The 16,127-nt window shown below is 37.6% G+C and overlaps 1 protein-coding gene across 1 annotated transcript; it reads right to left on the reverse strand.

The window, feature by feature from the left end:
* Nucleotides 1-2,176: 2,176 nt before the first annotated feature.
* LOC141640055 (uncharacterized) lies at nucleotides 2,177-7,827 on the reverse strand. Its single transcript, XM_074449015.1, has 7 exons — nucleotides 6,365-7,827; nucleotides 6,101-6,292; nucleotides 4,986-5,884; nucleotides 4,109-4,196; nucleotides 3,898-4,030; nucleotides 2,440-2,473; nucleotides 2,177-2,205 (listed from the first exon to the last, which is right to left on the reverse strand). Exons 1-7 carry the CDS (start codon nucleotides 7,825-7,827, stop codon nucleotides 2,177-2,179), a joined length of 2,838 nt encoding a protein of 945 aa, XP_074305116.1.
* Nucleotides 7,828-16,127: the final 8,300 nt, after the last annotated feature.

A 16,127-nucleotide genomic window follows, 5' to 3' on the forward strand; every position in this document is an offset into this window, starting at 1 on the left:
AATTTTTGACTAAGGTTAGGATCATATCATTATCTTGACTTCTTGATTACTTTATCTTGGTCATCTTGAGCCATCATTGAGAGTCCATTTGATTGCTTCAATCACTAAGTATTTTCAACTAAAAGCAAACAATCAAATAACAAGGGGACTTGGCATCATCAACTCAATGTGTTTTAACAAATTCCCCTTTTGATGATGACAAGTCCAAACATGTGTGATATTCCCCCTTAGCCCATGGTTAGTCGGTCTTTGGTCATTTCAACATATACATAATTTATAAACATGATCAAGGTATTCTAAGGGTGCAACATGCTTGGCTAATGTAGAACATCTAATCATGGTAGCTAAGACATAATTACGGTGAACGTTAGCCTAAGAGTTAAGATATCACACATAAGCATGGTTTGAACTACTTCCCCCTCTTGACATCATCAAGGGAGGATAAAACATGTCCAAGTTTAGCGGCACAATTAAAACATACACAAATATTGTTCAAACAAGATAAAAAAACATCCAAAAGTGCATAAGAGTTTTAAAGACAAAGAGCCAAAGTACGATAATGGAGAAACGGGTTAGGAAGGCATGAGCTTAAGCCGTGGGTTTTGGCTTCTTATCGTTAAGACGTTCAAATAGATCCTCGTTCATGGTACGAAGATCAGCCACCTCATCCCGTAACTTGGCATTTTCCTTGATCAAATGATTAACAAGCCCCATAAGTTGATCCAACTTTGCAAGAACCGCCCCCTGTTCAACAGTAGAGCCCATCGTAGCACCACTTCGAAGCTGATTTTTCCGCATCAATCTCCCATTCTTTATTAACATATTCATCCGAGAGAGAAGACCCGGAGTTATTTCATCACTCAACTTCTCAACTGCGGGACTTCCCTTTATGACCAACCCCTCTTTCACAAAGATGATGGATAGCCACATACCATGAGGCACTATGGCATTTTTGTCGAAATTGCCGCTTTTTAAAATCAGTGGAGATCTCATGAATGCGGTGAAACATGAGACGGGGGAGGTTAATTGGTTTGTGTTTGATTATATGGTGAATGAGGAGCATGTCAAGGAGAGAGAATCTCCCCCGACTATTGTTTCTAGGGATAAGGTTGCAGAAGACAAGGTTAAAGATAAACCTAACGGGTGTGGAAAATTCGAGAGCATAGATGTTGGTTGGGCCGTTTTCATCATCAGGTCGAAGAACCTTCATAACTTGGGCAGATGTTACCTCATCAATTTCACCCCAGTCACGTTTGGGGTAAGAGGTAAGCCCGACATCACACACCTCAAGGTGGGCAGCAAGTTGGTCAATTGTTAGGAGAAAATGTTTTAGATTTATGTAGGCTGAAAGGGTTCCAGATGCAACATCGACTTTGACCATTGCATAGAATTGAATGATCTCGGACAAATACATAGGACTATACTTGTCCAAGAGATTCACCCAACCCTGTGCATACATTGCTTCTTTGAAATATTTGAAGGCAAGAGAAGTATCATACCAAGACTTTTTGTATCTCCTTCCACTGTGTAAGCAACAGACCAGCACACCGTGACATAGCTTAAGTACCTCCTCTGGAAGATCAAGCGAATTGAGATGGTTAAGGACATTATTCTTGAATGATTTTCCAAAGGGGGCAACAACTAGATCCATACATGTGTAGAGTGGAACTTTTGCATCAACAAGATCATCTTCATTTGCCAAATTTTTCTCAAGATCGGTTATGGTTCGTGGATATCGAGGATTCTTTGTAGCCCGAGGTTTTGACCCGGATCCTTTCTTTCTATTGCCGCCGATTTTGGGTTTGGGAGGAGATGATTCTGGTGTTAAATCATCATCATCACCAAATATTTCCACCATTTTTCTTTTGGACCGGGTTCTAGAGGCCGGTTTTGAGAATAATGGGTCAAGCCCATCATCGAGCACTTGCTCGTCATTCCCTAGATCTTCAACATCGACAATTTATTCAACATGCTGTAACGCCCTGAAATAAAGACAATAATATAAAATAACAAAGAGTACGTTTTTATTTCATATAAAAAAAAACTTGAAAACAAATTTATTACAAGGCGTCACCGCCGTATTTCCTGTACTGGAAATACAAGGCTATAAGATCTACTCACTCAACTTAAAATTAAATATTAGTTATTTAATAGGATTTAATTTCTATAGTGAAGCTCACTCCCTTGGTTCCCCAGCATATAGACCTGAAAAAAAATATTAAAATAAACAAAATCAGTCAAAACTGACTGAATATGATCTCAGTTACCTTCAACGGTCCTAAATAAATAGTTCTCATTTAATAATTACGAGTCTTCGGTTAATTGGATACCCCTGTCATTTTATCTTAATATGCAAAATATAGATTACCGGTCTACTATTACTGAAATGAGACACATTACGGAGTAAAAACTCCCCGGGCTAAGCCCTCCTCTATGTACACAGGATCCCAGGTCTAAGACCCGTGTAAACCCCCTGGCATTTTTACCAGTAATAATCAGAACCGTAGTTCACATGAGGCTGTGCCCCCTTCCATGTACACAGGTCAAATTTGTAATGTTGTCCCCATCCCGTAATCGTATCCCGAATGTAACAAATGGCCAAATGAACATTATATGAAAAATGAGCATGAAAACACTATAATATAATGGACATAAAATTAACATGTGAATGGTATAATAACAATAACATGGACTCTATAATCATTATTTCTATAAATATTTACTTATAATATTATCTTATTTTAAAGAATTTACTAATTTCTACGATAAAGGGGTCCTGAAATCATACCTTTATTATATATTTTAGGTGATTATGGGTGTATATTTATTTGTGAGTGGTCGTCTGTTAGAGCACTTTGCTTAGGCTTTGTTGGAGTTCAAAATAATTTGTGATGGGAGTGGCTATTTATAGCCTTACTAAGTCGGTTAAACTTGTCATTTGGGTAAGTATTAATAGGTGTTATCCTTACCTCTTTTAAAACTTAATAGGTAAGTTTTTCATCTCCTGTGTCCACGTACACAAAGCTATTACTCTTTCTCTTTTACTCTTCTAATAAGATTAGATCAACTAGTCATACATTATATAATATGTGTTTATCTATAAAATTACTAGAGTAAGTTAATATTCGATCATTACGATTATCGACCATTGGTATCATCTTAAAATGATAATTAAAAATCATAATGTAGCAAATTATCTTGGGTCAAAATAAGTAGTTTTGCTAATCGAGTCGGGTCGAATCAAAATTAGTCGCAACTTGGTCTTTTCTAAAAAGACGAAGTTTTAAAAAGAAAACTTGACATATCCAACTAGTATATTTATATTACTGTCCGGATATTACATTCTACCCTCCTTAAAAAAAAGTTTTGTCCCGAAACTTTAATTACCTTGGTTTAGAATAAAACGGGGTACTTGTTTTTCATTTCTAGTTCTGTTTCCCATGTTGCTTCTGACATATCATGGCGAGACCATAAAACTTTCACCAATGGAATAGTTTTATTACGAAGAATTTTCGTCTTTCGATCTAAAATTTGAATTGGCAACTCTTCGTAGGTAAGATCTTCCCTAACTTGTAAAGGTGGTATGTCAATAATATGACAGAAATAAGGGATATATTTCTTTAAAAGTGAAACATGAAAAACGTCATGTATCCTTGACAATTCTATCAGAAGATGAAGTTGATATGCCACACTTCCAACTCTTTCATTTATTTCAAAAGGCCCTATGTATCTTGGACTCAATTTTCGTTGCTTCCCAAAGCGTATTACTCCTCTCGTAGGTGATACTTTGAGAAATACGAAATCTCCCTTTTGAAATTCTAATGGTCGTCTCTTGAGGTCAGCATAACTCTTTTGACCACTTTGCGTGATTCGCATTTTCTCTCGTATGATTCTTACTTTATCAGTTGTCTCTTGTATCAAATCTGGCCCAATTATTTTGGATTCATCAATATCACTCCAACATAATGGTGTTCTACACCTTTGTCCATACAAAGCCTCATAGGGAGCCATACCAATACTAGCATGATAACTGTTATTGTAAGAAAACTCTATTAAGGGTAAGTGTTGCTCCCATGATCCTTGAAAATCCAAAACACATGATCTTAACAAATCTTCCAAGGTTTGGATGGTTCGCTCAATTTGACCATCTGTCTGCGGGTGGAAAGCGGTACTAAAGTTAAGTTTAGATCCCATTGCTGTTTGAAAACTTTTCCAGAACTTGGCTAAGAAATTTGTATCTCTATCCGATACAATGGTTGTGGGAACCCCATGTAACCTCACTATTTCTTTTATGTATTTCTTAGCTAGTTGCTGTGAATTCCATGAAGTCTTAGTGGCTAAAAAGTGAGCACACTGGGTTAGTCTATCTACTACTACCCATATTTCATTCATTCCTTGAAATGTTAAGGGTAGTCCTGTCACAAAATCCATAGCAATAGACTCCCATTTCCATGTAGGAATATCTAGGGGTTGTAAAATTTCCCCCGGTCTTTGATGCTCTATTTTTACTTGTTGACATGTTACACATTTTGAGACAAAATCTGATATTTCTTGCTTCATATTGCTCCACCAAAATGTATGTCGGATATCTTTATACATCTTGTTTCCCCCGGGATGTATCGAATATCGTGACTTATGTGCTTCATTCAAAATCTTTTCCTTGATAACTTCTGAATTTGGTACACAAATTCGATTTTGAAACCAAAGCGATCCATCTTCCTGAATCACAAAACCTGGTGCTTTTCCTCTTTGTATATCCTTTCGAATTTTCTCAAATTGGGGATCCGTTCTTTGGGCTATTTTTATTTCATCCTTCAAGGTTGGTCTTATTTCTAAGGCTGCCATATAACCACTTAGATCACCAATAACCATTTCTATATCTAGTTTGTTCATGTCTTGCAGGATACGAGGTTCTTTTACCGTAAACATGTTTAGAGTGGAAAAAGGTTTTCGACTAAGTGCATCAGCTACCACATTAGTTTTACCGGGATGATATTGGATATCTAAGTCATAATCTTTGATAAACTCAAGCCATCTACGTTGTCTCATATTTATCTCCTTCTGTGTAAACAGGTATTTCAAGCTCTTGTGATCGGTGTATATGCGACACGAAATCCCATAAAGATAATGCCTCCAAATTTTCAAAGCAAAAACCACCGCAGCAAGTTCTAAATCATGAGTGGGATAATTTTGCTCGTGTGCTTTCAATTGCCTAGAAGCATAGGCAATTACCTTCCCATGCTGCATTAACACACAACCTAATCCTAGCTTTGAGGCATCACTGTATACTTCTAATCCATCAATGCCATTTGGTTGCCTAAGAATAGGGGCAGAGGTGAGTCTATTTTTCAGTTCATAAAATGCTTCCTCACACTTTTCATTCCATACGAACTTAGTACTTTTTCTGATAGGATTTGTAAGTGGTTGGGTTATTTTAGAAAAATCTTTCACAAAACGACGATAGTATCCTGCTAATCCCAAAAAGCTACGTACTTCTGCTACATTCTTGAGTGCGGGCCATTTGGTGATTGCCTCAATCTTTTGAGGGTCTACCTGTATTCCTTTTTCTGAGACAACATGACCTAAGAAACTTATTTCTTTCAACCAAAATGCACATTTCTTAAATTTGGCATATAGCTTGTTTTTCCTTAAGGTTTCCAAAACTATCCGCAAATGGCGAAAATGTTCCATCTCATCCTTAGAATATATTAAAATGTCATCAATGAAAATAATGACAAATCTATCCAAATAAGACCTGAACACTCTATTCATAAGGTCCATAAAAACTGCAGGAGCATTGGTAAGTCCAAAAGGCAGGACCATAAACTCATAATGTCCATAACGAGTTCTGAGAGCTGTTTTAGGGATGTCATCTGTTTTTATCCTCAATTGATGATATCCAGAACGAAGATCAATTTTTGAGTAAATAACACATCCTTGCAATTGATCAAAGAGGTCATCTATTCGAGGTATAGGGTACTTATTCTTTATAGTGACTTTATTAAGCTCTCGATAATCTATGCACAAGCGCAAACTTCCATCTTTGTTTTTAACAAAAAGCACTGGTGCTCCCGAAGGTGAGGTACTGGGTTTTATGTACCCTTTTTCTAATAGTTCATCCAGTTGAATTTTCAGTTCCTTTAATTCAGCAGGTGCCATTCTATAAGGAGATTTGGAAATGGGTGCACTTCCTGGTATTAGTTCAATTGTGAAATCTACTTCCCTATATGGCGGCATTCGTGGGATTTCTTCAGGAAAAACATCCGAAAATTCCTTAACTACGGGAATACTGCTCAAATTTGGTTACGCCTCTAAACTGCTACATACGTCGCATAAATAACCCTTACATCCTTGTCGTAACAACTTAAGGGCTTTTAAAAAGGATATAATCCTATTGTTGTTCTTGTTGGATTTGTGGTTCTGAAATAGTATCTCATTCCCATTAGGTTTTGTAATAGTTAATGATTTCTCATGACAATTAACCATTACAAGATTCTTACTAAGCCAATCCATTCCTAATACTATGTCAAAATCTTGTAAATCGAACTCGACCAGATCAGCTAGGAAACAGTTTGCTTCTATGGTCAAAACACAATCTTTATACCAAATAGGGCATGAAATATTCTCCCCGGTAGGTAATCCAATTGAAAATGTTAACTTCCGACTCTGTGGGGTCAAATTCAACTTTTCACTTAAGGATCGAGATATAAATGAATTAGATGCTCCGGTATCAAATAAGACATTAACAGGATTAGAGTTAAGAAAAATGTTACCCGTAACCACATCTTCTGAAGTCTCCATTTCCTGGGAGTTCATCACAAACACACGTCCCCGAGTTGGTCCTTGTGTTTTAGGCTGAGGTGCCAATACTTTTGGGGTGGATGTAGACGCAGTGGAGTTAGGTCTAGGGGTATTTCCTGGCACAGTTGTCCGATACATTGGACAATTATACTTAACATGGTTTGGGCTTCCACACATAAAGCATCGCGGGCTAACAAATCTACATTGAGATGTAGGATGATTAGTACGGCCACACCTTGCGCATGGAAATGTTTGGTTCCTTTCATGTGATTGGTTAAAAGGGTTTCTTCTGAATCCTAAGTTTGGCTGTTTATAAGAATTTCCCCCGGTAACACTGTTTCTTTCAAACTTCCTTTTACCTCCAGATGGTGTATCATTTCTCTCTTTCATTATCCTCTCTGCATTAGTGGCTTTATCATACATCTCTTGATAATTTAGACAAGTATGTGTAGATAATCTGTCTCGGAGATTCCAATTTAGCCCTCTTTCAAAACGATTCATTTTTAATTCTTCTGTAGCCACCATGTGCGAGGCAAATCGAGACAATTCCATAAATTTTGAGGCATACAAAGTAACAGACATTGATCCTTGTTCCAAGTCGTTAAACTCTTCCTCTTTCTGTCTTCTAAGTGAAGGAGGATAAAATTTTGATCTCAGAAGCTCCTTAAACTGAATCCATCCAAATCCTGGTTCCTCTCTTCTATCCTTAACAGTTTCCCACCATAAATCAGCTTGTCCTTCCAAATAATAAATAGCAAAATCTACTCTCCATATCTCAGGGCAATGTATGGCATCGAAAAGTTTGTCCAATCCCCTTACCCATTTTTCAAATTCTACAGGGTCTGGTTTTCCATCGTAAGTCCTTGGGTTATAACTTGCCATTTTCTTAAAATATTTAGCACTCTCTTCCTGATTATTAGGAGGGTTATTCCTTAGTGCTTCAGCCATCATTTCAGCGAAGTTTCTTGCATCTGATTGATTATTAGGAGCGGGTTGGTTGACGTCAAAATTATTAAGAAAAGACATCCTATAAAACATAAAATTACACATGAATTAGAAACTTAGAGCGGTTTTATTTATTAACAGGTGCACACTATTTACAAACGTTATATATTACAAACAAACATATAACACACCTAATTTTACATACATCCGCAAGCTACTAGAACAACCCTATATAAATCACAAGTCTCAAAATTGGGCGTCTAGCTATCAAAATATCTACAAACCACCATGCTTAACCTATATTAGTCTTAGTCTAATACATTACGTTATCTTCTGCCTCACTACTTATAACAAGGGATAACAAAGCCACTATTTATCCCCCCTTTCGTCTCTAAGTGCTGGATTATGGCTTGGTTGGAGTATCATCTCCATCCCTACCAGTTACGGTACTAACATTCTCGTCATTTGATCCAACATCATCCTCAAGTGGGTTGTCATTTAGATAGTCGTTCCCCTCATCGTTTTCATCATCTACCTCATCATCAGAAATATATACCACACGGTTCCTCTGAAAAGTGATAAGTTCCCACGCTATATCTTCAAATGTGGGCATCCAGCGATCATAAAATGCACCCCTATGAAGATATTTCGAATGATTTGGGACCCCGTTTACTATCAAATCATAATACCGATCCTTAAAGGTTCTCCACGGTACTATGTCAGGCAAGGTTTTGATAAGGGCATGTGCTAAATCCGGTTCAGTCATCCGGAATGCTGGAAATAAGACATTGTGGTTCCTTAAAGCATTTCTCAGACGATCTACATGTCTTTGCAACCGTGTAAATCTGGACTCATTATCGGATAAACGGGTGAGGTACTGCCATTATATCTAAAACAAAAAGACATTAACCACATTAGTAATCTTACCCACAAAAATTAATAATGGATAATAATAACATGGAAAAATAATATAAAATAAATAAAATTAGTGCTATTTTCCCTTCCTACTAATTTACCCCTCTCTCATTCAATTTTACTAATTTGTTTCACTAGGCTCTGACACCAATTTGTAACGCCCTGAAATAAAGACAATAATATAAAATAACAAAGAGTACGTTTTTATTTCATATAAAAAAAAAACTTGAAAACAAATTTATTACAAAGTCGTCACCGTATTTCTATCTTTGGAAATACAAGGCTATAAGATCTACTCACTCAACTTAAAATTAAATATTAGTTATTTAATAGGATTTAATTTCTATAGTGAAGCTCACTCCCTTGGTTCCCCAGCATATAGACCTGAAAAAAAATATTAAAATAAACAAAATCAGTCAAAACTGACTGAATATGATCTCAGTTACCTTCAACGGTCCTAAATAAATAGTTCTCATTTAATAATTACGAGTCTTCGGTTAATTGGATACCCCTGTCATTTTATCATAATATGCAAAATATAGATTACCGGTCTACTATTACTGAAATGAGACACATTACGGAGTAAAAACTCCCCGGGCTAAGCCCTCCTCCATGTACACAGGATCCCAGGTCTAAGACCCGTGTAAACCCCGTGGCATTTTTACCAGTAATAATCAGAACCGTAGTTCACATGAGGCTGTGCCCCCTTCCATGTACACAGGTCAAATTTGTAATGTTGTCCCCCTATCGTAATCGTATCCCGAATGTAACAAATGGCCAAATGAACATTATATGAAAAATGAGCATGAAAACACTATAATATAATGGACATAAAATTATCATGTGAATGGTATAATAACAATAACATGGACTCTATAATCATTATTTCTATAAATATTTACTTATAATATTATCTTATTTTAAAGAATTTACTAATTTCTACGATAAAGGGGTCCTGAAATCATACCTTTATTATATATTTTAGGTGATTATGGGTGTATATTTATTTGTGAGTGGTCGTCTGTTAGAGCACTTTGCTTAGGCTTTGTTGGAGTTCAAAATAATTTGTGATGGGAGTGGCTATTTATAGCCTTACTAAGTCGGTTAAACTTGTCATTTGGGTAAGTATTAATAGGTGTTATCCTTAACTCTTTTAAAACTTAATAGGTAAGTTTTTCATCTCCTGTGTCCACGTACACAAAGCTATTACTCTTTCTCTTTTACTCTTCTAATAAGATTAGATCAACTAGTCATACATTATATAATATGTGTTTATCTATAAAATTACTAGAGTAAGTTAATATTCGATCATTACGATTATCGACCATTGGTATCATCCTAAAATGATAATTAAAAATCATAATGTAGCAAATTATCTTGGGTCAAAATAAGTAGTTTTGCTAATCGAGTCGGGTCGAATCAAAATTAGTCGCAACTTGGTCTTTTCTAAAAAGACGAAGTTTTAAAAAGAAAACTTGACATATCCAACTAGTATATTTATATTACTGTCCGGATATTACACATGCACCTTCTTTGTTGCATCAATTTTTGGGGGTTCATCATTTTTTCAGCATTAGAACCGATTTCTTCTTCTATAATATCATCAATTTTCTCCTTTTCATGATTCACTTCAAGTTCATCTCTTTTCTCATCATTTTCTTTTGATTTTTTCTCTTTTTTGTTTGATTCTTTCTCCTTTTCATTTGATTTTCCCTCATTTTCTTTTGATTCTTCCTCATTTTCTTTTGATTCCTCCTCATTTTCTTTTGATTTTTCCTTTTCAAGTTCCCCCTCTTTCTTTTTACTTGAATGACCCTTTTTCTCTTTCCCTATTTCTTTCGACTTCACAACCTCATTCTCCTTGTCAACTATTTCATCTTTCTCGGAACCCATAGTATCATGTTCCTCCTCATCGGTATCAATGTCAACCTCGGCATCCAACTGTAGCGAGATTGGAGGTCTCCTACCACGACCTCCTCTGCCCCAACCACCACCTCTTTTGGCGGTTGTTTTCTTTCGTGCAATAGTGGTCTTGGCAGTAGCAGGGATGGTATCATCGGTTTTGGCAGAGGATTTGGGAGGCATTTTCTTTTTTGCAATATATTTTGGATTGAAAGTGTTTCTAAGTTGGAGAACTTCCTTTGAATATTTTTGTTTTGTAGACATTTGAAATATAGAAAAGAGAAAGGGGCTTTTGATGGTTTGGGATTTCGAAAAAGGGAGTTGATGGGAAGTTTTATTTAGTAGGTAATAGGAAGTTAAAGTGGGTATATGAGAGGTAATTTGTGGGGTTGGTGTGGTTAACTAGGAAAGGGTAATAATAGTAGACGGTTGAGTGTTGAAAGGTTAAGTTTAGGCTTTTAGGCTTTGTATTGATTTGACATAAAATGGTTTTGTTGGCTCAATCCCCCTTATACTAAAAGAATAAGAAATTCTAAAGTTTTCCCGCCTAAATGAATTATTTTATAATTGCGCTTTGGGCTTCATTTTATCAGGCTTATAACTGGGCCATATTTATTGAATTCCATACAATAAATAATTCAATGTCATTTAAAAAAGGGATAATATTTTTTCAACTTGCATAGACAAATTAATAGAATATTCTTATTTTGTTACATAATTAATTGCATTAATTATACATATCATGTGATAGAAATATTTTTCTACTATTATTTTTAAAAATAAACATGATGGTCACGAACACTTTTTAGCAAACATTTTCTAATTAATTCTATAGTTTTGTCCTTTGATACAAGCATACTACAAGTTAAGATTATTCATATGTTGTTTACTTCTAAAATGAAAAGTTTACGTATAATATTTTTTTTCTTACACTTTAACTTAATATCACATTTATTTCATACTATGTAAAACATTTAAATATTGGTTAATTTTACAATTTAACATTGTTGAACCTTCTCTTTTCTACCTCTTAATACTAAATATTATTAACAGTAAATTTCATAATTAAATTTCAAGGGAGGTTAAATACCAGTAATATAATTATTAAATTTTCTAATATCCCTCTCTAAAACCGCCCGAATGCGCGGGATCTATACTAGTTCAATAATTAACTCAAATGCACAAAGAGGTTATTAAATTATTTTGTCCGACCAATTTGCATGCATTAAACAATTTAGCCAAATTTATTACATGTTAATCCAACCTCTAATCAATCATTGGAGAAAATAATTCAATTTAGCTACATGTCACCTAGTAAACCAATTTCCGACAAAAGTCTTACGAATTATTCTCTTTCTAACGGTTTTGTAAAAATGTCCGCAATTTGATTTTCCGTTTTACAAAAGTTTAGACATATATTACCCTTTTTAACTTATCACGTAAGAAATGATGCCTTATGTTGATGTGTTTAGTGCGTGAGTGTTGTATTGGATTCTTTTATATGTTAATTGCACTAGTATTGTCACAAAATATGGGAGTGGTCTCCAAAATAAAGCCATAATCATGCAATTATTGACGTACCCAAAGAATTTGTGCATAACAAAGAGCGGCACTCACATACTCACTTTCGTCCATGGATAATGCAACGGTTTTTTGCTTCTTAGAAGCCCATGAGATGAGACATGGTCCTAGGAATGTGGCAATGTGTAACACCCCCTCATACCAAGGTGCCTTACCAGGACCACCCTACCATGAAAGTGTGTTACCATCTCGGTTGCCCGAGGTTAGTACATACCAAAAGCGTCTGAATTGAGCACAATTATTAAAGTACTGAGAAATGTAAAGTTTATAATATCCAAAGCCAAATACTGTTTAACAAAATACAACTTCAAAGTCTTAACATTAAATGAAAACCCACTAAGACTCAGACGGTGATGCTATGACTCGTGGTGGCAAATCTCCCAAGATAATCCCCAAGCTCTCACTAGCAATACCTATCAAGCCTGCTCACCATCCCCGAATGGATCACCGCAGATTCCACAAATAACAACGGGGTCAGTAATACTCAACTAATAAGACAAACAAATGCAATAATTGTCTGATCATCACCAATTCCCAATCATCCAAGCTCACACAAGAATCGACTACACACCAAAGTGTGTAGCCCCCGCCATTACCCATCGCAAAGGTAATCCTCGCCGCGATGGGTGACCGCAGCCGATCCCACCTAGTCCAGTTCCTCAACGAGCGACAACGATCCCTGTCCCTTAATGTGCACATCCCCTCCCGTGGCGGGTTCCACGGAGGGCGAACTAGGGTGTGAAGCCACTCCCGCAAGTGACTCCACCACAATCACAATCACATGACATCACAGTCATCTCAATCCCCTCACACCAACATTGTCACAAAAACCTCCATACTCCGATGATCAACAGACAACGATAATTACAACAACATGTCATACAAAGCACGAGAACCGAGTAGGGAAACCCTACCTTAGCAATCAACAAGCAGATGCAAACACGGACAATCAAAAGGCTCCTCTACGAAGTCTTCTCCTATACAATGATCATGCAACACGATTACACTTTGTACAATTCCCAAAATCCCCTTCTCATATAAATGTACAAAAGAACCCAAAAAGGTACAAATAATCACGAAGATAAAACTTACCAACGGTAACGAGAACTTATACGCAAGAATCACGACGATTACCCACACAATGACGCTACGAAATGCTTAAGAGAAGGATTAGGGAATGATTTGGGTGTGATTAGGGTAACGTAGAAATGATAAAGCTTTTAAAATGATATTAGAAACTGACGCGGAAATATAAAATACCCTAAACATTCCCTAATCAAACCGTCGAAATAACACTCCGCCAAACCGGATACTCGGTCGAGTAAGTGCATACTCGGCCGAGTGTCCAATACTCGGTCGAGTATTCCCTATACTCGGCCGAGTATTCCTCGGCAGAACCAAAATAACACACGACCATAGCACTACTTGGCCGAGTAGGCTCTACTCGGTCGAGTAGTCACCAAGGAAAATCCGTAGTGTTACAATCTTCCCCCCTTAAAAAGAACTTCGTCCCGAAGTTCACACTCTACTATACAAGCAAGCGCAACACTACGTCACAAGACTATACCAACTACATAAGACAACTCCAAGGAACTATACAAGCACCACAACAAGTTACCACAAAATCATTTCCCGACTCGAACCAAAATAAAAAAAAAACAAAACAAAACACCATCGCGACCATCTCCTACCCCCTCTAAAAAGACAACGGTTACGTCCCCGTAACCAAACATACCTGATAAAAAAGGTTAGGAAAACGTTCTCGCATAGCTTCCTCAGGTTCCCATGTGGCTTCCTCCACATTATGATTAGACCAAAGGACCTTGAGTAAGACCGTCTCACCATTCCGGGTCTTACGAACCTTGCGATCAAGAATTTCCTTAGGAATCTCGGCATAGGACAAGGATTCATCAAGTTCGATGTTCTCCATCTCAAGGATATGCGACGGATCACTCACATACTTCCGGAGTTGAGATACGTGAAAAACATTGTGCACTATATCCAAAGCTGGTGGTAAAGCTAACCTGTAGGCTACCTCGCCAACACGGTCCAAAATTTCATAAGGACCTATAAACTTTTGGCTTAGCTTACCCTTTTTCCCAAACCTCATAACACCTCGCATAGGTGACACTTTCAAAAGAAACTTGTCACCTACCGCAAACTCAATGTCCCTGCGGTGTAAGTCGGCGTAGCTCTTCTGGCGATCTTGAGCTGCTCTCATCTTTTGGCGAATCAACTGGATTTGCTCAACCATATCTTGAACCGATTTGTGGCCCTAAAACCACTTTGCCTCGGAACTATCATCCCAACAAACTGGACTTGGCATTTTCGGCCATACAAAGCTTCAAAAGGTGCCATCCCAATGCTTGTATGATAACTATTATTGTATGAAAACTCGATCAAATCAAGTCTGTCATCCCAACTGCCCCCAAAGTCCATAACACATGCCCTTAGCATGTCTTCTAAGGTCTTGATGGTCCGTTCGTCCCGACCATCGGTTTGCCGGATGAAAAGTGTACTCATTTTCAACGTTGTACCCATCAACTCTTGCAGTTCTTGCCAAAACTTTGATATGAACCTCGCATCACGATCGAAATGATATCTTTCGGTATACCATGTAATCGAACCACATGCCTTCGTAACCCAATGCCAGTGCATCTTAGACCATGTATCCTTCATGGGAACGAAATGGGCTGACTTGGTTAACCGATCCACAATCACCCAAATCATGTTGTTACCTTGTTGTGACCTAGGTAGCCCCACAATGAAGTCCATGGAGATCGACTCCCACTTCCACTCGGGTACTGTCAAAGACTGAATCTTACCTTGTGGTCTCCTTTGTTCACCTTTGACCCTTTGGCAGGTCAAACATCTAGCCACAAACTCAGCTACATCCCTCTTTATGTTCGGCCACCAAAAAGTCTTCTTAAGGTCTCTGTAAAGCTTGTCACCACCCGGGTGAACTGAATAAGGAGTGCAATGAGCCTCTGACAAGATCATTTTCCTTAACTCTGCATTGTCAGGAACACACCATCTCCTATCAAAACGAACACTCCCATCTGGATGTATAGAAAACCTGGAAGCTGCTCCACTCTCTACCTTTGACTTCCACTCCTGGATCTTAGGATCAAGCTCTTGCTTACTTTTGATGTTTTCATACAACTCTGGCTCGATCGTCAAATTCCCGATGGTATCCCCCTCTCGAATCATAAAGATCCCCAAACTAGACATCTCATCTCTCAACTTCAGCAAGGACATAGCTGTACATAGCGAATGAACGCTCTTCCTACTCAATGCATCTGCAACAACATTAGCCTTACCCTCGTGATAGATGATCTCCATATCATAATCTCCAATCAGCTCCATCCACCGTCTCTGTCGCATGTTAAGCTCCTTCTGAGTGTAGATATACTTTAGACTCTTATGATCAGAGAACACCTTAAAAGTTGCGCCATAAAGGTAGTGCCTCCAAATCTTAAGAGCGAACACAATCGCACTCCGGATCATCATGAGTAGGGTAATTCTCCTCATATTGCTTCAGCTGCCTCGAATCATAGGCTATGACTTTCCTTCCCTGCATCAAGACACAACCAAGACCATTCTTTGAAGCGTCGATATAGACCTCAAAGTTCTCACAACCCTCTGGCAAGGCTAGGATAGGAGCTGTGGTCAAGCGTTCCTTTAAGGTCTGAAACGCCGTTTCACAACTCTCATCCCAAACAAATCTAACTTCCTTCCTCATCAAGGATGTCATAGGCCGCGCTATGGTAGAGAAATCTTTCACAAATCTCCTGTAGTAGCCGGCAAGGCCTAAGAAACACCGAATTTCAGCAACATTTTTCGGCGATTCCCACTTGGTAACGGCCTCAATCTTACTAGGATCCACATATACCCCCTTCTTAGATATTACATGGCCCAGAAAAGCCACTTCCTCTAACCAGAACTCACACTTGGATAACTAGGCATAGAGCTGATTTTCTCTC

Source organism: Silene latifolia, unplaced genomic scaffold (genome assembly GCF_048544455.1).
Source record: "Silene latifolia isolate original U9 population unplaced genomic scaffold, ASM4854445v1 scaffold_70, whole genome shotgun sequence".
Lineage (NCBI taxonomy): Eukaryota > Viridiplantae > Streptophyta > Magnoliopsida > Caryophyllales > Caryophyllaceae > Silene > Silene latifolia.